This window comes from Uloborus diversus, chromosome 9 (assembly GCF_026930045.1).
Source record: "Uloborus diversus isolate 005 chromosome 9, Udiv.v.3.1, whole genome shotgun sequence".
Taxonomy (NCBI): Eukaryota; Metazoa; Arthropoda; class Arachnida; order Araneae; family Uloboridae; genus Uloborus; species Uloborus diversus.
This window is the reverse complement of record NC_072739.1, coordinates 119,767,423-119,791,892: the sequence shown is the minus strand read 5'-3', so window position 1 is coordinate 119,791,892 and position 24,470 is coordinate 119,767,423. Positions and strand designations below refer to the sequence as shown.

General features: G+C 35.7%; 1 protein-coding gene across 1 annotated transcript in view; it reads left to right on the top strand.

The window, feature by feature from the left end:
• The window catches only part of LOC129229299 (oviduct-specific glycoprotein-like), a 144,020-nt gene that overhangs the window by 105,215 nt on the left and 14,335 nt on the right, over window positions 1–24,470 (top strand). Inside the window, exons 3-8 of the mRNA XM_054863576.1 lie at window positions 7,345–7,545; window positions 14,074–14,164; window positions 16,357–16,525; window positions 18,439–18,563; window positions 20,564–20,693; window positions 22,002–22,187. Of these exons, the coding sequence (XP_054719551.1) occupies window positions 7,345–7,545; window positions 14,074–14,164; window positions 16,357–16,525; window positions 18,439–18,563; window positions 20,564–20,693; window positions 22,002–22,187 (902 nt within the window). The remainder of the gene's footprint in view (window positions 1–7,344; window positions 7,546–14,073; window positions 14,165–16,356; window positions 16,526–18,438; window positions 18,564–20,563; window positions 20,694–22,001; window positions 22,188–24,470) is intronic.

Here is a 24,470-nt window from a genome sequence, read left to right as displayed (position 1 = left end):
TGGTAAGGTACGAGCTGCCAAGCGTCTGCCTAGAAAATCCCATACATGCTCGATGGGATTGAGATCCGGAGATCGTGCCGGCCAATCCATACGTTCAGTATTCTCACTCTCTAAGAGCTGTTTGGCAGCTACTGTGCGATGACATGGTGGATTGTCGTCCATGAAAAGGAACTGCAGACCCATAGCGCCTCTAAAAAGACGCACTTATGGAAGAAGAATCTCGTTACAATAACGGGTCCCATTGACTGAACCTGCGTCGAAGATGTGAAGGTCTGTACGACTACCAAGCATGATGCCTCCCCAAACGAGAACACCGCGACCTCCATACCTGTCCCTTTCAATGATGTTCGAGGGATGATTGCGGCTTCCCCGCTCTCTCCAGATGAGTATGCGATGATAATCGCTACTGAGACTGAATCTGCTCTCATCTGTAAAGAGTACTCATCCCCATTCATTGTCTCTCCAATTCCGGTGTTCCCGGCACCACAGAGAACACCTTCTCCGATGGGCAGGCGTTAGAGGTATACACCGTATAGGGCGTCGTGCAAACAGACCACCACTGTGCAGTCTTCTGGCCACGGTAAAACGCGATATCGGTCGTCCAGTCGCCTGTGTCGTGTGTCTAGCGATTTCTCCTGCTGTCTGCCGCCTGTTTCTTCTAGCCTGTAAGACAATATACCGGTCATCTGCTGGTGTGGTTCCTCGTGGACGACCACTACTGAACCCCCGCATAGCTGTTCCTGCAGTTCGAAATTGTCGCCAAAGTCGTGAAACGATGCTGTGAGCAATTCCGAACTCTGCAGTCACACTTGTCACACTGCGGCCTTTCTCCAACTTCTCAATGATTCGACCTCGGGCAAAAGCATCCAGATGTCGTCTAACAGATTGATTATTCGCCATTTCTCGCTGAGGCAGCAACTCGGTGTGATTCCAACTGCTATACGGCGTGCAATCTCTTTGCCAGAAATACTGATCTTACACCGACAACATGCTTTATACTACTCAGACACTCCCCCATTACGTCTGCCTGCATATCTGCGCATGTGCTACCGTACATCACCTTACTTAATCTCCTGATTGGTCTTCTGTCCGCTCTGTCTCTTCGTTCAGCTGATATGCTAATTTTTCGACTTCGTCCTTAATATTTGCACGCCAGTGTAAGTCACGTACAAGAAGTGCTTTAGTTGGAAAAAAATACTTTGGTAACCTCACCATAACCATTTTTTTTAGGATGGATGTCATGATGAGAGATATTTGTTGCGTCACAAAAGGTCAGTTTTGAGAGCTTGGCCAACTTTAATGGGGTGGTTTAATTCAGTCAAAAGTGCTACTTTTAGTCATTGAAATGAATAGAATGAGCAAAAAAATAAATAAATAAATAAATAAATAATAGCATGGGCATAGAAAATGTTTTCTTTTTCCCAAAGGTTTTTTGTTAATTAATTTTTTAAAATGTCCGATTTTCAAACAAGGCGTGGTTTTTATGACGTCACAAATGATGCACTCTGCCGCATCTTGCTACCACGTTTCTACGTTATGTTAATCAAGCAACGAATTAAATATTGCGCTCTACGTTTTTAAGCATGCTCTTTCAGAAAAAAATACTTTTAAAATTTTGGAAACAACCCCATTTTAAAAGCAAACATTTATCTTTAAAAAAATTAAGTGATTTGAATAAAATTTGCAATTCAATTTGTATTACTATTGCTGTAATATTTCGGGAAATGGTGCCTTTCTGTAATCGACGCATAGTAGCATGCTACCCCGCCCTCCCTCCCCCCCCCCTGTCTTAAACTACAGCACTGAAAGTCGGTGACCATTGAACGTTTGACAGCGTTTACACAACAGAAAATAAGCATGAATTGTTGGTGAATAATTTTAAAAAATTCTGTGAGACTTGACGGTTGTGCGTTACCGGTTGTGCACTGCCGGATGTAGGAAGAGGGGGGGGGGGGGTGAATTGGGGCCCTTGCCCTGGGTGGTAAAAATAGGGGCGGCGTGTGTTTTTATTCTTTTTCTATTTTTTGTTGAAACTCGATTTATAAATTTGAAGGAAGATCGGTAAGGGCGCAGTTTCAAGATTTGCTGGAATGCCGCTTAAGAGTGCGAATTTTGATTTTTACTACCTTTTACGAAGTAAAGGAAGTATTGTATTCGCAAAACAATTTTCACTCAAAAATCGACCTTAATTTCCATTTTGCTTACCCCCGAATGAATGTTGACTTTTTTTTTCGACTCCACCACACGTGAATAAGTGCCTAAGAACGTATAAACACGCGAAATAGCCATTTTAACGATTCTCGAGTTAGTTGCGACGAGTTTTCTCGTGACGTCTGTATGTTGACTTTTTTTTTCGACTTCACCACACGTGAATAAGTGCCTAAGAACGTATAAACACGCGAAATAGCCATTTTAACGATTCTCGAGTTAGTTACGACGAGTTTTCTTGTGACGTCTGTATGTACGTATGTATGTGTGTGCGTATGTGCGTAGGTGCGGATGTGCGTGTGTGCGGATAGTTGTGCACCTCCCCTTTTGGTTGCATTCGGGTGTTTCTAAAGGGGTCTTTTGCCCCTTTTTGGGGGGAAATCATTGTTAATTTCGATGTAAACTCAAGTGGTGTTACAATTTGGCGGATATTTGGCGATATATCGCCAGTCTTTCGGTCGCCTAGTTTTGACGCCAACTTGGCGACAAATTTGGCGATTTTTTTTTTTAAATCTGGTTTCAATTTGGTCACGGTTGGTGATATTTAGAGAGTAAACTATTGGATCACATTAAAACTACCAATAATGGGGAAATGACATTAAATTGGAGTAAAAGGAAGTCGTGTGAGGCACACATCAGCTCGTTTGAAACTAACTTGGTACCGATTAATGGTAAATCTTGGTAATTAGCTGAGGAGTTTACTTTCAAAACGGATTATATCCAGTTTTATACATTTTTGGCAAAACGGAAAAAACGTTTTACGCACAAACACTAACTGTTACAATTTCGAATTTTTCCCAATGTTTTGGTAGAATAACAAGTGTCTATTGGCATACGTCTAGTAATTTTTCCTCAATTTTACCAGACCTAAACTGTCAATTGTATTTTGGATGTATTCCTTTTTGGTTTAAAACAGTGGGTATAGTCCCTTTTGCAAAAAAATAAAAAAAACACGAATTTTCTTCAGAGATAAACTTTATTAGATTGAAACAAAATATTCCACATTTTTTAATATATATATTTTTTTTTACTTTACTTTTTTCCTTTCTACTTACTTTATTCTTTTTATTGCACATTCCAAAAAAAAAGGACCCTCGTATAGCTAAACTTTGCAAACCTAAAGTATGAACAATAAAACCACGATAGGGATTCAAATAACAACGTTGTAGGCATTAATATAAATCACAATTTTTTATCACAATTAGTCACAATTTTTCGTTTAATCACATTTTAATCATTAATTAATCACAATTTAATAGTAATATTAATTATTTAATATTAATTAAGTAATCACAATTTGTGGTCGCGCTTGCCTAACTGAAAGTGAACTTGCTGAAGGCACAATGTCTCTTAATACGGACGGATATCACGCTTGACTGGAAATGCTCAGCCAGTGCTTTGCTCCGCTATTTTATTTGTGAACTTATTTTGAGTCAGAAGAGGCAGATTCAAATTCGGATCTGTGCCCTTTTGATATGAAAGTGAATTAGTGGCTACCGGCAAATAAGGGATAAGTTTCACTTTGCTGTAAAAGACCTGACGAGAAATAAGGGGATGAATTTACACCGTTTAGGTGGTAAAACTAATGTTTACGCATTTTTTAACAGTAGATATAAATCACTTCGAGAAGAAAGAATTTCGTGGATCGATAGAGTTTATATTAGAGATTCTGACAACAAAAAAAAAAAATGTTTTTTCAAAAAGTGGATAGATCAGTTTTGAAAGTAAACTCCTCAACTGTTGTTGGCTGTTATCATATCAGCAGGATATCTCTTTGAATAAAATTCTAAAATCACCAGTCAGGGGCGCCCCAATGGGAACTCCCGGGCAGTCACTCTGATCTCCCAAAAATCTCCTCATTCGGCGAATTTTGTTTGACGATTCGTCAAATTTGGAGACAACATTGCAAATTTGTTTTTAATAAAAAAATTGATTTGAATTTTCACATCTGGAATTCAAATTATGTTTTTCGCAATCACGAGTGTGTGTGTGTGTTTATGTGTGTGTGTGTGTTTATGTGTGTGTGTGGGGGGGGGGGTATGTGTATGTGTGTGTAGGCATGTGTGTTTATGTCTGTGTGTAGGTATGAGTGTGTGAGTAGTTGTGTGTATGAGTGTTTGTGTGGGGGGGATGTGTATGCGTGTGTAGTCATATGCGTGTGTGTCTTTGTTCAGGCATGAGTGTGTGGGTAGGTGTGTGTGTATGTGTAGGTGTCTGTATGTATGCGTGTGTGTGTATGTGTAGGTGTCTGTATGTGTTTGAGTGGGTGTATGTGTTTGTGTATGTGTGTAGGCGTACGTATGTGTGTATGTGTTTGTGTGTGTGTACGTGCGTGTATGTATGCGTGTAAGTGTAGGATATTGACACAACCTGGAGACGGCTTTCGCTAGAGGAGCAGCATCGTGAGGCGGCCGGTCGACGGTGATGCTGCGGGGGGTGGTGGCGGGAAAATAAAATGATAGGACCTCAAAACAGTCAAGTGAGAACAATAAGCAATCGTGATTGCTCAATAAAAAATATAATAATGCTATGCTCATATTTTACCATTCCGAAAAAATCGGAGTTTCATTCTGCACATTCAAAATTTCCTCCCTCCCCAAAAACTTAATTTCGTGACGCCCCTGTCATCAGTTTCAATATTCACTATAAAAGCATTCAAATGTAGCAGAAATTCGGGACAAATTTTTCGACCTAAGTGTAGCGACTAAAGTTGAGACGGAGGGCATGGCAAATTGGCGAAGATTTCACTTCAAGAATTTTCGAAGGTCCCTCTTGCGTTCAAAATAGCATTCTGGTTTAGTATTAGAATTATATGCAAAAAAATTTCCTTCTTTTATAGCGATGTAATTTTCCGTTGAGATACCCTGCTTAATTTCTTCAATCAAATATCTATCCTTAAGAAAGAAGAATATTTTATCATTATAACTGAATAAATATATCCTTGCATTCTCTTTGCATTTCTATTTAAGGCTGGGAAACAATGGAAAGGATTTTTAGGAAAATTACATCAAATTGTCCCAAATCAAGAGCTATCATGCGAGCTTCGCTGCTTTTGTATAATTTGAGAGCGAATGGATCGGATTGGGGAAGTAGTTCCTTATAAGCAATGGACAGAATTATTTGTTTTTGTGTCACTGACCAACAATAGCTTGAAAGCAAAACTGAAAACTCACTTGTACATTGCGGAATTCTAAGCAACTTCTTTGATTTACTCTTGCTGGAATCGTGTTCGCATATCTTTTGGTATGTTAAGCCATAATACGCATGGCTTTTAGGCGGTGGCCATTTTTCTTGGTTTTGTCAGAAATTTATGTATTGCTTTCAGACAATGAGAAAACAATGGTATACACGTTGTTTGCAAAATGTTCAAGAACAGAATACGAAAGTTGCAGTTCTAGTATACATTAAAACGAGCAATTACAAATCAAAATTTGTCCTGTGCACCAGAAAAGCTAAAAGTTAATAACCCAAGTTGAAGTTTCAACAACAAGATGAACATCTATGCGATCTTTTCTTTAATTTCGATCACTTTAACTTTTCAAAGTTACGGGCTCCATCAACTCGATTTTGCTAAAGGCGATCCAATTCTATCTATCAGTAGTGGAGGGAAATTTTTCATTCTGAGTGGAGCAAAAGAATTTTTTACTGCACTATTGGTTGGTACAATGAATTGAACTCGATTCGATCGAATTCTGTTAGAGTTGAATGAGCCCCTTAATTCCTTTAAGCGAAAGAAAATATATCGCATCCAGAAAAAAGGGGGCAAAACTCAAAAAAAATAATAATAATAATAATAATAATAATAATGATAATTATTATTATTATTAAATAATAAAAAAACTCTGCGTGAAAACAATATATATATATATATATATAAACCCAGTAGTTTAGAATGTTACTAAGTATACTACTGAACAATTACACCATTGAAATATTTTTATAATCGATACACACATAAGACAAATCATAAATTCAAAAGCAGAATAGACGCATCAACAGTCGGAACCTATTCCTTTTTGAACAATCAAGGATCCCCGTAAAATTTGAATGGGCCCCGACTGTTGATCCTTCTATTCTGCTTTTGAATTTATGATTTGTCTTATGTGTGTATCGATTATAAAAATATTTCAATGGTGTAGTTATTCAGTAGTACTTAGTAACATTCTAAACTACTGGGCTTATATTTTCTTCTTTTTAGTTTTTTTTTTTTTTTTTTGGTTTTTACGCAGTCGGGTTTTTTGTTTTTATTTAATAATTATTTTTTATTTTACACTTTTTAGTTAATTTTCATTGACTTAGTTATTATGATTATAAGACGGTAAATTTCGCAATCTTGTCATTTTATTGAAATAGTTTATATCGTGAGGACTATTAAGTAACTTGTGGCGGTCAAAATTACTGATTATTAGTCCCTCTAAGGACCTAACTCGGCTAAGAGCTAAATATACTTGACTTTTACCAAAAAAACTTAATGCGCGAACTTAAGACAACCACAGCTGTATTGGGGTTCAATGTGTTGGTGTTGAGGGAGAAAAAGGAACAGATAATCAGCGGCAGCGTATAATCCGTACCTCATTAACTTTACACTTGTTTAACAAATAATCCGCGGGTTAAGCGCAGGAAAAGACTACAATCCTTTTTTTTTTTAAATTTCAAGCACGTATGCAAAAAAAAAGGGTAAATAAATAAAAATATAAGTTATTGTCTGAAAATAGTAAGGGGGCCCAGGCACCCTCCGGCCCCTTCCACGAGCCCCCACTATGGTTGCGTTCGACGAAGCTCACCGGTCGACCGGTAAGTAAACAGTTACTAACCGCGGCGTTCTATGATCAACCGGTTACCGCAGCGGTTACCATTCTAAGCAGTTGACTGGTTGATTGGAGCACGTGATCATTAGCTGTCACGTGATTAACTAACCGGTCGCTCCCGGTCGTGCTCGTCGAACGCACTCTTTGTAGAAGCAATTTTCATCCGTCATACCTTGACGGGCGACTTTCTAGTATTAAAAGATTTAAGATAATAAAAGTGATGTTTCTGTGAATTTTTTAACTGTAGATTTTTTTACTTATTATTATGCATCAAGAATCACGAGTTCAAGTTCAGTTTTAAGCATGCTCTATCATTTTTTTTTTCCAGATGCTGCGAAGAGAGACTCCAACAATGATATGAAACTAGTGTGCTATTATGCTAACTGGGCGATCTACAGGCCAGGTTTTGCCAAATTTACGCCAGAGAACATCAATCCATTCTTGTGTACACATCTTATTTATGCTTTTGCTGGCATGAATAAAAATTACGAGTTAAAACCATTTGACTCGTATAATGATATACAGTTAGGTAAGCTATGGCTTTAAAATATACTATCTATTCATATCTTTCGTTTAAACGCTTCCTAAATTCTGTACCTCAGAGTCAGAAGGAAGTAAAAGTCACGTTATGATAATTTTATAGGAGAGGGGGAAACTCTTTTCTGACGCATTCAAAAGACAGGACGTGTTTTTTTTTTTTTTTTTTTTTTTTTTTTTTTTTTGTCCTTAGTTTAAAAAAAAAATTGAAAATTAGGATTTTTTTTATAAATATGTTTACATGACTCGATGCGGAATAGGCTTCTACATACGATGCACTAATAAATAGAAAATCGGAATTTTTGGACTGCATCACTCTGGCTCTATGGTACAGAATTGAATTTTACAATAAAAGAGGAAAAAATCAGTATCTAGGATATTATTGTTTAAAAGAAATTTCAAAGTTGGAATTTTCAAGCGATTTCAACTATTACCTTTTAAGATTCAATGCTTTACATTCGTTTGCTAAATATAAATAGCTTGTAATGTTCTTTTAAAAAAAGTTTCTATTGTTTTATTGTTCTATTATGAAATAAACCCGTGTACTGCCGGCACTGGTGGTTAGAATATAATATATTATTCTTATCTGTCATCTTTGAAGAGTACATAAACAGTAAACAGTTGCTTTACTTCAAAAAACTCAAACATTAAAAACAAACCATGCAAAACAAATAGTCAGTACTATTTAGCGGGAAAATGGATAGACCAAATTCTCTCATGATTTTTAGTGAAGCTTTCAATAACAAAAAATAGATAGTAAATTTAAATTGAATAAATAATAATAATAACAATAATATTTTTATCATTCTAAAATATATCATAAAAACCGCACGCTACCAGTTACAGGTAGAGTTAAAATGTAACATAATCCAAAGTTAATTTTACTAAAAGAAATGAAAAATATTTAATTTTTTAAAAACACATAAAAATGAACCATGTCAACAAAAGGAAAAAGCACAAGAGATTAAAAAGATAAAGACGCGTAAAAATAAACAATTAAAAAAATACACACAGACATTTGTTATAAATTAATTAGTTAATGCAATTACCATGGAAACTACTTGGGGTCATGAAAAACAGGATCAAGCAAATCTGAACCACTATTTAATAACATTGCCAACTTATTGAATGAAAAAATACACATAATTTTGAGTATTTAGAGACGTCACAGATATGACATCAAATTGCATGTATTGCATATTAAAGTAAAATTTTAGCATGAATTTCAGACAATTAACGAATCCTTAAATGAGATGAATGATTTTTTTTCCCACGGAATGATTGTTGCTATGTTAAAGCACCAAGTTGTGCATCTTCACCAATTTTTGTTTTTGAATTTTTCACAACCATACATTCTTGATTATAAATGTTTTTCAATGGTTGAAAATATTATGTATTCATTGCCTTCATTAAACACAATGCCTTCAAAGCAAAAATTAAATTAAACTACCGTGATTCAGCATTTAACTTAATAGCATTTGAAAAATCGCACTCGGAACAATTTTTAAATTTCAGTCAGAAATTTTGAACCTTAGGTTTTGATAAAAATAAATAAATATTTTATTTACTATCTTTTTAACAAAGCTTAAAGAAAAGAGGGGAAAATCTTTAATTTCCAAAATGAAAGCAAAAAGATTTATGAAAACTGCAAATAAAAGAATTTTTAAAGCAAAATATCTTTATACTTGCAACTAAAAAAAGCTGTGGTAGACAATACTAATAATTACCGACATGCTCACTAGAGATTTGAGATAAAGAAAAATAATTTTGAAAAGCTACGTCAAGCAATTTTTTTTAATATCATTTTTTGTTGCACACAATCTCTTGAATGTTTATAGCAATTATTCGACAACTTCAGCTAAACTATTTTACAGTGGGAGAAAAATGTACTTATACATAAAATAGGAGATAGACTAAAAAAAGTGGAAGAAAATGGGAAACAACCGAAAAAAAGTGGGAAACCTTCTCAAAAACTAGTATCGGCAGGTATGAATGTTTTGCAAACATGTGGTGTCATTTATTGTTGTGCAGAAAAGATAGAGAGAGAGAGAGAGAGAGAGAGAAAGAAAAGAGAAACACCATTTCATCAAAACTACTTACTTTTCATCAATATTTACTTCATATTTCCATATTCATTGGCAATAAGTAGGATAAGGGAACGATCAATCAAAATATTCCTAACAATCGAACAATAAAACAAGGAATCAGAGTAAAGCTGAAACACTGGCGAAAGCAACACATTTTCTAAGCAACACATAATATATTAAATTTATTGCTTCTAAATCAAATATTGCATTTATTCTTTTTGACGAATTTAAGGGAAGACAAGTGCTTTTTGTGGTACTACTTCTGAAAAGAAATGAATCTTATTTTAATGTAATATGTAGGTTACTCACACCATTTTACATGAAAAGAGGTATAATTTTATCGTAAGTGATTGTCTGCATGTAGAATTAACGAGTATAGAAACAAGAACATTAATAAATCGTTCCTTTTTGATGTTTGTTACACAATACACGTAAATGTTTGTTTCAATTGTGCCGCAAACGACGCGAGTTAAAGTTCCCATTGTTTGTATTCAATGTTTCAAGGAATTTCACGTCAGTATATTTTCTTATTATTACCCATCGAGGGGAAACCAGGGTAAAGGCATTCGCTTAAGAGAAAACATGAACAGCAAATCAAATTTACACACAAAAAAAAATTTCTACCGAAGTATAAATTTAAAGCATAAGGAACAGTTTGCAATTAACTAATTTGAATAAACATTTTAGGAAATTTTTCAATAGGGGTGTATCCTTCAGTCAAACGTACTACTTTTGGTCACTGAAATTGACAGAATAAACGAATGAAACACATACACACACACACACACACATGGGAAAATAAAAGGTTTTTCTGGTTCCAACAGTTATTTTTTTGCTTAATTTTTTTTCATGTCCGATTTCGAAAATAAGGCGTGGTCTTTATGACGTCACAAGTGATGTACTTTCATATAAGGTCCCTATATACAGCAGGGTGTTCCGTTTTAACCTGCAAAACCTCTATTTTCACAACCGTTAGTTCTAGCTGCGTACTTCTAATTGCAAAAATGTTCAAAATCACATGTAGAGTAAAGATGTTGAAAGTTTGAAGTAAAAATAAAAATGAATCAAAAAGTACAAAATTTAACTGTTTATAAGGGACCTAGGTACCCTAACTGATATTTAGGAAAAGATTCTCCATTGAAAAATAATTCCAACACAAGAAGTTTGAAGCTAGTACGCGCAATATTACCGAGATATGAAACACAGCATTTTGTCCCTTACACCACTTTACACTCGCCGTCAATAACACCTTTTAGTGGATTAATATAGCGGCTAACAAGGGTTTAAATTTATATGTGTGCATAAAGTATGGTTTTTCAAATTGTTCTAGGCTTCGTAATGTGTTTTTGCTTATCATGGCATAATATTTGCATTTATTTTGGAATAGCATTGAAAAATATAAATATTGTTTTTTACTTCGACAACCTGTCTCTGTCATTACTCTGAAAGGGCAATAAATTTCAATCTCATCTTCTGAATGGTTCCTCAAAACTTTGAACTTGAATATCTCCTTGAGTTTTGGATGTACAAATGTCAAGTTTTTTGTGTTAGTAGTACTTTTCAATGCAGATTATTTTCCTAAGTATAAGTTAGGGGACCTAGGGCCTGCATAAAAAGTTAAATTTTCTATTTTTTGACTCATTTTTATTTTTTCTTCAAACTTTTAATACCTTAACTCTGCATCTGATTTTGAACTTTTTCGCGATTGGATATATGCATCTAGGACTAGCGGTTGCAAAAATAGAGGTTTTGAAGGTTAAACCGGAACACCCTGTGTAACGACGTATATACGTATAACGGCCCCTATATGTAACGTATATATAAAGAACTCTACTTTGATGCGCTATTCCATTGGCGCGCTGAACGTTTGAGCACTGTCAAGAAAAAAAAAAGGTTACCATTAAACAGTTATATTAATTGTAATCATAATGAGAACTTTAAATGAAGGTTTTTCTGCAGCAAACATAAAATTCATTACTACCATTGTGCTGTAACACTTTTATCTTTATCTAATGCCAAAATATTGCGCTCTGAGGTAATGGCATCAGTGAGTGGCATTTCATCACTTGTGATGTCATGAGCAGAAGCGTGCAGACTAAAAGTGACGTATAAAAAAAATCTTCTCAGCTCTAATCTGGATGTAAGTTCCCTCTTGTCGTACTCTGTATCTTAAATCTTACTGTTTGTTTTGCATTATCTCAATAGTAATTGTATGAAAATTAAGACTTTTTTTTTTTTTTTGCGGCCGACGATTTTTAGATCAGTTTTAAAGAAATCGTTCCAAAGCAATAATGATTGAGAGAGCAATTTTAATACTCGTCACATTTTTTTACTTCATAATTTTAAGATTAATAATCAACTGACTAAAATAGTATAAAAGATGTGAATTGATTTTAAGTCATATTAGTCATATGATTTTGGAAATTTTTGCAAACCCCATTGGCAGCCCTAAGTGTCATAGGTCAGAAGAAATTTCAATTTTAATTTGTTAGTTCATTCGCTCACTGTAAACGCAAAACTTTCACATAATACCATCGATGACAATACTAAACACAGTCAAACTCGCTTATAACGAGCGCGAAGGGGCCACGATATTTGCTCGTTATACACGAGTGCTCGTAAAAAAGAGGACTCGTGAATAATTTTGAAAAATCTCTATTCTTACATACTTGGTCATTTTTTATTTCTGCACAGTACTAATGAAGTCATTGAGTATGTTGGGCGTGTTTGGTGTTTCAGCAGTAATTCACGTCCATTTTGTTATATTTATCATCTGCTTTATCTTGAATTTCAAGTACAATTTCCTCAGGAGTAGAACACTTCACAAAAGCAAAACGATAAAGAAAAAAGGTCGTCACAACTTATTCGCATGATTTATTACTCATCAGTAACTTTCGCTTGACCTCTGAATGCTTTAGGAATTTTTCCGAGAAGGAATTAACAGAGCTGGGGAGATGGGAATCAGTAGAAATTTTTTGAATCACAAAATTGTTGCTCGTTAATTTAAATACGTATGAACTTGTATTTTGTTTATCGCCATCTTAAGTTTGAATTTTTAAAAAAAGGTAATTTTCGACAAGGTCAGTAGATTATCAACACTCTTGGAAGCAAGACCAAGCTCATTCAATGGTTATTAGAGACGTATCGAGTAGCACTTTGGCCGAGTAGCCGAGTACCGAGTTACCGAAGACCGAGTACCAATTATGTTTTAAGAAGAACCACCGACACACACACGATGAATTTTGAACTTATTGGAATACTAGTATAGACCTCCTCATAATACCATATAATAGTTTTTAAAGCAAAATTCCAGATAAAATTTAATTACACATTATTTAAAAGATTTTGTTTGTGTCAAAAATTTTACAAAAAAGTTATTTTTAAAATTTAAAATAAGCTAATAAATAAAAGGTATGATTAATCAAGTTGGAATTAAAACATTATATTAATCTATTATAGTTCTAGACTGCCAAATATAAATAATTTTTAAAAGCAAAAAAAAAAAAAAAAAAAACGTTAAAAGCACAAATGTGCAGAAACACTGTAGACACGTGTTTCTGCATTACAAGGAAAGTCTTTTCAGTGCATGAAATGTGAGCTAATGAATGTAAAGACATCCGGCAAAAAAATCCCACTTTTGTCAGATGAATATTGAATATTTGTCAGATCCCATAAACTCATATTTTGTGCATTGAAAAAGGCATTCCTTGTAACGCCTAAACACGTATCTGTAGTGTTCCGTTACATTTGTGCTTTTAACGTTGTTTTATTTTTTAAACAAAGGTATTTTTATATTTCTTATAAATAATTTTTGTTTGTAGCAAAAATCCATTTAATAATATAAAAAATTCATATTTTCTATACTTACCTTTTTTGCCCCATTTTTACCAAATAAGTTTTATTAAATTTGGGGACATTAAAATGAAGATTTATTCCATTAAACATAACAGACTTCATTGTTCTAAAAATTTAAATTTGACTTGTAAATTTAAATTGTAAGTAATAGCAATATATTATACGCTTGCATTTTTTAATTATTTGTAAGATCTGTCTTGTACAGCATTAAATTTTTTACAACTACTCGGTATTGGCCGAGTTCCGAGCACTCGGCAAATTGGCCGAGTAGGTCGAGTACCGAGTAGTTACCGAGTGTACTCGGTACGTCTCTAACGGTTATAACCAAAGATTAGCCCGAGTTCACTCGGGCTCGCAGAGACGAAGGTTGTGTGTCACAGCATTATAATTCGTAATACAAGTTCTTCCCTTTATAGGCTTTTGGTTACCAACATTAAATTCTTTAGCGTAAATAACAGCTTTAACCTTTATCCTGCCTAGCTGTCACATCAAATATTTGAAGGAGGAGCTATCAATAACTTGAATTGCATGAGACGTTCAATCAATTGAATATTTTTGTTAAATTGTTTATTTTTTAGGAAATTACAAGAAATTCGTCAACTTGAAAACCTATAATCCGAAGCTGAAAACCATGATTGCGATTGGTGGATGGAATGAAGGATCAAAAAGGTAATAATCAGTAAAATTTACTTTTCTATCGATAAAACGAGGTGGTTAGTTAAATATACTTTTCTACAAAGTTGTCTGTCAACCAGTTGACTAGCGTTTTTCGTTGTGTTCACACGCGGCAACTAAGTTGAATCAATTTTTCTTTCAATTGGCCGAATTTATTCGAGCAGCTGCTCCACATCACTGTTAAAATTGAACCGAGTTGACTCAAATAGCTTACTCTAGTGTAGAGCGAACGATTGGCAATGTCCCAGTGCTTTAACTGCATGTTATTAGCTGCATGAACTATAAACTAAAAAGTTGATCTTTATTGTTTCGAAATATAATTGACTGGAAAATAATGTTTAATAACATCACTACACATAAATCAGAACACAGACGAACAAAATCAAAGACGGAAAGCTAACGCCTGATGAAAGGGAAACATACACTTAACAGCAACACACAGTTTTGAAATGGGGGCGTTTTCTTCAACAATTATTTTTTAAAACATCAAATTGAGATTTTTTTCAAGCGATTTAATTTATCTTTCGCGAACTCACTTCCTTATTACGTTACAGAAATGTGATTAAAAAATATTTAAAATCAGTTTTCCCAGTGTGAGCTAATTCTAAATGTTAGTCCTACATCACACGAGGTAGGTTTAACTTTCAAACAAGTGGTTATCAGGATATGTAACCAGAAAAGTGACACGACAGTCAACTCATCAGGCACATGTGCCGCACACTGTAAAAACGATTCAGAAACGTTCCTTGTAGATAAATAACATGCAGCTAATGAGGCGAATTTCTGCCAGTGAAATACCTTGGAAAAACCAGGAACGTTTTCTTCTAAAAGTCAGTAACCTCTATGAAATTAACCCTGAAACTTTCTGAAGAATGCGAAATCTCCCCTGCTAAAGCCAGTCATGTCTCGAGAACCTTCTATAAAAATTAAGTAGGTTTAATGTAATTGATTAGATCCTTCTTGATTTACTAAGAAAGCTCCAGAAGAATTAGAGCAATCACGGCCCAAGCTATGCAAGAAAGAACCACGTATATGAAATGCATGCAATTCCTGCCTTGCAAATCTATAGCTACATATTGATTTTTTCGCTCTCACTGGAAGCTTAGTCATTCTGGACGAGCCGTAATCGAACATAGGCCGGAACAATTAATAAGCACGCTCATTCAATCTTTAAACTGGATGCAAAAAATATTTTCCACAACAGTGAAAAGTCTGAATGCGTGCAACTTATAGCGATTCAGGAAACTTTTTTGTAAAGATACTTTGTTTATACTGGCAAATAGGTGAAAATCTGTGAAATCCCGGGACGTTCCATGGGAATAACCAGCAACGTTTCGGAATTTTTTTACAGTGCAACGTTCTTATCTCGATGAGTCGAGTTGAATCAATTTTTGGTTGATTCAACTCATCGGAACATTGCCCAACTCTCGCTCTACACACGAGTAAACTCGAAGATTGAGTCAACTCGGTTCAGTTTCAACAGTTGCTTCGTGTGAAGACAACAAACACCGCCAGTCAATAACTAGTTAACAGGTAACTTTTTGAAAAGTTGATTCAACTAATCGCCTCTTGTGTGGGAGGCCTGAGAGTCTGAGAAAAGATTAGATATGCATTCTACAGGTTGTCATGTCCAAATGATTTTTTTTTCTGAGCAATCACGATTGCTTATTGTTCTCATTTGACTGTTTTTGATGTTAAGCTGATTTATTTTCCCGCCAGCATCCTCTGAAGCATCACCGTCACCGGCTCATCACGGTGCTGCTCCTCTTGCGAAAACAGTGTCCAGGTTGCGTCCATATCTTACACACACACGCACACACACACACACACACACACACACACCTACACACATACACTCATGCCTGCACACAGACACAAACACACATGCTTACATACACACACACACACGAACGCCTACACGCACACGCACGTACACAACACTCACTCACACACATGCATGCATACGTACACTCATACACACACGCACCCACACACATGCGCCTACACAAACACACACACATGCGCCTACACAAACACACACACATGCGCCTACACAAACACACACACATGCGCCTACGCAAACACACACGCGCATACACACACGCTCGTGATTGCGAAAAACATAATTTGAATTCAAGATGAGAAAAATTTAAATTAATATAATTTTTTTCCCCCATCACTCTTAGGTTTTCGAAGCTGGTGGAATCCAGTCAAAGCCGGCTGCGTTTCGTCCAAAGTGCGGTCAGCTTTTTGAGAAAGCACGATTTTGATGGTCTTGATCTTGATTGGGAATACCCGGGATTCAGAGACGGAGGACAAGACGCAGATAAAGTAGGATACGCCAAACTTGTCTCTGTAAGTTTATTTTATTTCTTTTTAGAAAGTTACTAGCACAGTACCCGCACGGCTTTGCCCGTTGTAGAAAATTAAAAGGTCATTTGGTTCGCCTGTATATTTACAAACAATGGATGATGAATTTTTCGCCAATTTGCTGTGTTCATTTGCTCGCCCATGGTCGCATATCGTAGTTTGCGCTCGTCCACGTTATGGTAATTTGGCCCTCCATGTTGTGATAATTTTCTCGGTAAAATGGTCTTAAAATTGGAATAGAAAAAGAACAAAATCGAATTTTCGAAAAAATCGCTTCGAGGTGCTCATCCCTATGCTACGAACTAATTGTGTGCCAAATTTCATGAAAATCGGCCGAACGGTCTAGACGCTATGCGCGTAACAGAGATCCAGACATCCAGAGACACCGACTTTCAGCTTTATTGTTAGTAAGGATTTGGAGAAATTACTAAAGGATTTTGTAGAGTTCAGTTCGTGTTGGCGGTCAACTTTTTAAATATATTGTAAAAACAAATCCTGGAACTTCACAGCAAAAAAAAATGGCATCAATGTTGCCAGTACATTTTTACCATAAAATCCTATTCTACTGTGCAGTTATATAGCAAACAAAACAAGAATGCTGTATTTAGTTGCACTAATTAAAAAGTAGATGCAAGTTCTGGTAATTTTCAGCTAATATTCGGTATTGATAATTTTGAAATACTATGTCTGACTACGGATTGTATGGAAAGGCAAACATCCGTTTTACAGGTGGAAATAGACACACCTATTAGTTTTTACGGATGCCAGCGTTAGCAGATACGACGCGTGTCCGTAAAATACGTTCCACGAATTTTTTTCACATCAAAAAACTGGTTTAATTGCAAAGAAAAGTACATTTTTGGAAAGTTCAGTCTTTCTTTTATTTTACTACATAATCGCCGTTGCGTTCTATGCACTTCTGCATTCGAGGCACCCACGTCTTCAAACCAGAGTCATAGAACTCTGCCGCCTTTCCGTGTAGAAAACTAACAACCGCGTTTTGTACCTGTTCATCTGTCTGGAATTGGGTTCCGCCAAGGTTTTTCTCCAACTCGGGGAAGAGATGGAAGTCACTTGGTGCTAAGTCTGGGCTGTAGGGTGGGTGAGACACCATTTCCCATCCAAATCTTTCGATGAGGGCTGTGCCTAAATGTTCAGTCAAAATCTTGTCAATTGTGGTTTTGTTGACCTCCGGAATCTTTTCGCACAGCTCCCGAACTGTAATCCATCGATCTTCAAGCATTGCCGCTTCGACTTTGGCAATTGTTTTGTCGGAAACCGATGGCCTCCCTGCACGGGCTTCGTCGTGTACGTCTGTTCGGCCTTTTTTAAAGTGCCTGACCCATCTGCGCATCATCCCGGAGCTCATACACTCTTCTCCATACACTTGACAAAGTTCTTCGTGCATTTCCTTCGCCGATTTCTTCTTAGCGGCCAGGAAATGAATAACAAACAGCAAGTCGCAGCTGGCGGGAGACGCAAGAGGAAGATCCATCGCTGACGGCTGCTGAGCCAAAACTAAACGTCGCAGCGACGCTGGCTTGGTGAGGGATTGGAGTGGAGGAACCAAACAACCTGCCTTTATTGCCTGGCCGCGCATAGAAACGAACCTAGCGTCAGCGGCAGCCCGTGGAACTTATTTTACGGACAAGCCTCGTATATGTGAGCCTCTAAATTAAGCCAAGTCTCATTCAAAAGAGCGGAACACACGCATCAAATTTTTACTTTTCCCCCTCATTCAGATAGACTCGTCTTAATAGGATGCTTGCCAAAACCATACAATCCGTGGTTGAACAGTACCGATTACCACATGTTTCTTAACTACTGTTATTTTCCCTATTCTGACACTTTGGTAAGCAATAATTTTTTTTATAAAATTTTAATTTCCCTCTTTGCAGGAGCTTAGAGAAGCGTTCGATTCTGAAAATATTCCAGCTGGAAAGTCGAAACTTCTTCTGACAATGGCCGTTCCTGCAGGACAGCAATATATTGACAAAGGATACGACGTACCTACCTTGTCCAAGTAATCTATCATTTTACCACGACGTTTTTATTAACTGGGTTGTATATGTCTGTTCGAGTGGAATCTTTCAACTCAATTTTCACCCAATCCTGTGATTGGATTTTTTTTTTTTTTTTTTTTTGAAATTTCGTACGCAATCTCAGACTCGACGACAACATAACATTCTACAATCAAATTAATTTCTCAATTATTAATTATTAGTTCATTCCAATTTTATCTACTTGGTTTTATCATATGTCTGTTCGGGTGGAATCTTGCAACTCAATTTTCACCCATCTCCTGTGATCGGACTCTCTTTAAGTTTGGTATGCTACCTCAGACCCAAAGACAATGCAATATTCTGCAATTAAATCAATAAATTAACTATTACTTAGTAGTTTAATTCAGTTTAATCAACTTTTATGCTTAAATCCTCTATAGTATGAGGATGAAAATAATACTCGCACAAATTAGAATTAAATTTCTATAAAACTCCTGATTTTTCTGCTTCAGGTAAAATGACATGTTCCAAGGTAATTAGAACATGAATTACAATTGCTTTAACTAGTTTCATGCTAAAATATAGGTAAGCCTTCAGTTGAAAATTCATTGTGGATCACGGTCTTCGTTGAACAATGCTTTCATTAAAATGTAACTAAAATTTTTAAAGCAATATAAATATAACAATTAGTTCAAGATCAAGACGACATCGATAAGTAACATTCCTCGAAAACAATAACGCAAGAAACAATAAGAAAGTTCCGAAAAAAATAAACCGACTTCTTTGGAACTTTACAGGAATAATAATAACAATAAGAAAAATAAAGCAACCCGTATGAATTTTCAAAAAAAAAAATTCACGAACTCGTTTTTTACAAGTACTCGGTTATGAACGAGCAATTCTCGCAGTTCCTTCGCGCTTGTTGTTAGCGAGTTTGATTGTATTTTAATTTTTTAACACAAATATATATTTTTAAATGCTTTCTGTTTGTCAAGCTGTTTTCCCTTTCCACAAAAGTTGAGTTATATTGAAATTTAGAAAAAAAAATGTTAATATTAACTAAATTCCTAAGTTTAATGTTTGCATACAAACTAAAGAATAATTCGTTTAATATCTTTAAAATCGGAAGCCATCTATTCTTTCTCCGCATACCAGTAAAGCTCAGCTTAATACAAATGAATCGTAAAAAAGCATTTTATGCCAGCAACCAGTCTTTTCTCTGTATCCTGAAATTATTTAGATAAAAATCGCCATGAATAAACTGTTACACCATTTCTACTCTTATACTTCCACTGTTATTTTCTACATGCATCATCATGAAGACTAATGTTTAGGCATCAAACTTGATACCTAAACTTTAAGTGTCGTAGCAACAAATGGGCGATTCTCGAAAAAATGTCCCGTGCGTAACGCTAAGTTTTTAATTTTTTCCAGCTAACCAAAGCCTTCAAAAAATAATGCTGTTGGGGAATAATACAACATGCTTTAATATACTATCAAAGCATAACAGTTAATCCTATATTTAATTAATAGTTACTTGAATAAAATAAAAAACTTAGCGTTACGAACGGGACATTTTTTCTAGAATCGCCTAAATAAGTAATCCATAGCGTCTTAATTTGAACCTATTTGAGATAGGCGTTGAGTTATTTTTTCTCCTTATTTCTTCACATGATCTTAACCCCCCCCCCCCTCCCCAAACTGGCTCTAGAATATTATTCTCCAAATCCTCATCCCACAATGAAATTATTGAATACAGTGAAGTATGTTCAACACGAAAACGCTTAACGTGAAAAAAGGGTTAAAATTAACGCGAAATGATATAGCGGTCCGAACAGCATACTGTGAATAATCTGAAGTAAATCTTTCAACATGAAATTCTTTTAAATGAAAAAATATTTCGGTTTCTTTGGTTTCGTGTTAAAAGTTTTTCACTGCATATTTTGAAGACACTTTTTCCCTCGACCACAAATGTGACACTCTTGGATAATGGTAATGTTTCGATTTTTCCCCCTTCTAGACATTTAGACTTCTTCAATATGTTGACATATGACTACCATACAGCTCATGAAGCGACAATAAATCATCACGCCCCATTAAGAGAAATGCCTGATTTAGAAGACTGGGATCCAAACAAATTGCTTAATATAGTAAGTATTAAAAAAAGACGGTATCACTTAAAAAAAAGTGTTTCTGAATTTTTAAACACAGGGTAACGGCACCAGTAACAGACATGCTTAAGACATCGCTCTCCGGTTTAACTCATTTTCTGAACCTTTTAATGTATTTAGACTTTTAAAACTATTTTTATCTCATGAAACTACATCTCATCTAACGTTTGACTGCGTCTGGATCCTCTGAATTAGTTAATTCTATTTTTATTTGCTGAATTTCGTAAAGATGTCCGACGCCCCGGTAAAAGACACTGGCAATTCTGATGATACCCAATAATAGATTGGATGAGGAAAGGATAAGTAATGGACCAAATTCCCCTTTTCTCTTCAAAATGTGCAAAAATTCTTTATTTTTTTATCTAAAACCTTATAAAATTCCAATGAATATAAAACACCGGCAGACATCGTGCTAGCTGTTCATAACCTTCCACCACTGCTTTGTAAATACCAACGGGCTCATAAAATTCACTCTGATAACACTAGATGGTTGCAACGTATTCATGGGCCACAGCAGCATCAGTTTTAATCGCCTAAAATTCTTGTTATTTAAATCCAAACCTACGACTGTCTGTTACTGGATCCTTGTCTGTAACTGGTACCTTTACCTGTTTTCTCACTTAAATTCCTTTTCACATAATTCACAAAACATGAAAGTAACGCCTACTTACTAAATGATTTGTTTTGCTTATTTTCCATACTACCTGGATTATCCGTCTTTCCGCTTATCCGAAATGCCCTTGGTCCCAGTTAGTCCGGATATACGAAGTTTTACTGTACTCTAGTTCAAAGAAGCAATTCCAGAATTCTTTTACTTTTGCAATTACTGGAGCACCACTGTTCAACCCTGAGAATTTACACCATTTGGAGCCAGATACTACAAAATATAGAATTTTGGAACTTTACCCTCCTCATGCTAAAAGTTAGAAGAGAGTGCAGATACCTCTCCTGCTTTTCAGACGTGACTCAAAATTCCTCGTGAAATCCTTCTCATATTATTCTCTAATTTTTATGCCTTTATTTCATTATTGGAGATTAAATCTATTTTCCAATTCAGCCAGTTTCAACTTTACCTAGTTATTTTATCTTTCCCTTCAGCGCTGCGTCAAGTTCTGGAGGTAAGTCAATTTTAAAATTACCGTCACCTGTCATAAGTAAACCTTTTGTTACTATACAAAAACATTATCCTGATTCGGTTTTCCGTCTGTACTATTTTGGGAGTTGCATGTTTATGCAGTTGTTGATCAACACTTAAAGTGACGGTGACGTTTCAATGAATGATTTCAGGAATGGACTGTGAAGTATTACATTAAGAAAGGAGCGGATCGCAGAAAATTGGTTGTCGGTATTCCAACATATGGAAGATCTTACACTCTTTCTGACCCAGATGAGACTGAAATAGGAGCACCTGCTGAAGGTCCAGGAGAAAAAGGAGATGCTACGAGAGAAGGGGGGTATTTGGCTTATTATGAGGTAAAGGTTTTAACAACTTTTCCCACCCTGTCGTTTTTTTTTACTACTGTCATAAATTCATTTTGCATTTCAAAAGTTCGTACTTTTTTTAAATCTTAATTACTGGGTACAAACACATATGGCTTGAAGAAAATGTACAGCAAGAGTCTAAATTATTTTTGCAAAACAAGTGGACTTATAACTAATCAAACCTGCAATAATTACTCTGGAACATAAGGTCGCATTCCACGATGAGTGGCAGTGAAGATTAAATTGAAAAAACTTCCAGTATATAAACACGTTATCGCTGTAATGTCATTTTCTACGTGCCAACGAAAGATATCTTCAGAACAATAGTATTAAACATTTATCGCATGCTTATTTTCAATGACTGATTTGCTTTTGGGGAAAAATACGGTGACAGTAGGGCTGTGGAGTTAGAGGAAATTTCAGAGCATTAGACTTCGATATCTCTATACAAAAACCAGTCCGACTCTGACTCCGACGCCGCAAGCACTGGTAGAATCGCGAAGGTAAAATGACTGAGTCCGACTGCGACTCTTGGAATTTTGAACCTTCGACTCCAGATTCCGACTCCTTTATCCGAAAGTCAGTCCGACTCCGACGTTCTGGGTAACAGACAAATCAGTTGTTGCACCGAACACCCTGCAAAGATTAAATTCGTCAAACCCTTGTTTCAATGCATAAACTTCATGAAGAACATGGACTCTATACTTTTATACCATTCAGTTAAATTTTAAAGATTTCTAGAAACAACATTTAAATAATATTTTTTAGCTAAGTAACGGACATATTTGAAGAGATACATCTGTTACTGAACCCAGAGCCGGCTCTAGCAGTTTTGCCGCCCTAGGCGAGGTTGACAAGTGCCGCTCCCCCCCATTTCTCTTTTTGAAGTAAGTTATTCAAATACAAATCGGTAATAAACAAAGAAAAAAAAAACTTACTTATATCCTAGCCTTAACACTGTTTACCGGGATCAAATACTCCAGATAGACTGGTACATTAAAAGTCATCCTGTTACTTCAAACTGTCACTTTTCTCCTATTTGTAATTTAAAACTAAATAAATAAAAACCTATTATTTTTTAAAACAATGGCGGGACGGATTTGGAATCTAAACAAGTCGCAATCAGTGGCGTAGGAACTTTGTAAAACAAGGGGGGCCTGGCGGTGCTCATAGTGGAAAGTATCAGGGATCCAAGAGGCAGAAGCAATGGCGCAACCAGAAAATAATTTCAGAGGGGAGGGGCACTTAACAAGATATTCTCATTTGAAATGGACGTCAATCATTCCCTCTCCATCTCTCTCTCTTTCCCAGCATTTTTTTTCAATCATATCTAATGTATACATTGTATATGGAGAGAATAAGGTGATTAAACTTCTGATTTTGGAAAGGGGTCAGTCAGTACTCGAAGATGGAGCACGTATAAATAGAGGGAGGGCTCCGCGGGGGTTCTCCCCGGGAAATTTTTTCGAAATTCTAGTTCTAAAAACGGAGTTTTAAACGATCTAGGATAATGTTAAAGGGAGAAAAGGTTTGAGTACCCTCCCTGTAAATTTTTCGGAATTGATGTCTTAAAACGCGATTACTTACCATATTTGTGGCCATTAGGGCAAATGATATGACTCAGAGATTGTACTTGATCGATTTTTCGATTTGGTTTATATCTCCCTTAGAACATTTCAAAATTGAGGTTCCAAAAACACAATTGTAGACAATCTTCAGTGCTGTCAGAGAAAAAGGAGATACCAGGGCTCTCTACTGGAAACTTTTCGAAATCGATGTCCTAGAGAGCGTTCTTCAATAATGGTACTGGAAGAGGTTCCAAGATTCCTTCCCCCTAAATTTTTCGAAATTGTAGTACTGAAAATTCAATTTTCATCGTCCTTTTAGTGATATTAGAGAGATGAGTTTCATGGGTCGCTAGAAGACTTTCTTATTTTCTGAGAACTAGAGAAAGGTGAATGAATGAAAGAGGAGGGCGAAGAACCAATACGCCTGAAATGTGTTTAAATTAAATGTTTGATATTATATTTTTCAGATACATTTTATTAAAAGTGCTTGATGGAAACTATAAAACATTGTTGATACTTTTTTTTTACAATAATAAGTAACAAGTAACACTTTTAATCGTAGAAATGTATATAAAAAAGTTTTTCCCAGAATCTCACAAACATTTTGTGGGGCAAAATGGCATTAAATGGCTCTTTCTATTTGAAATAATTATCCGATTGTCTTGATTTAGGTCTCATTTGAAAGTCCACGAAAAATACCCCTCAA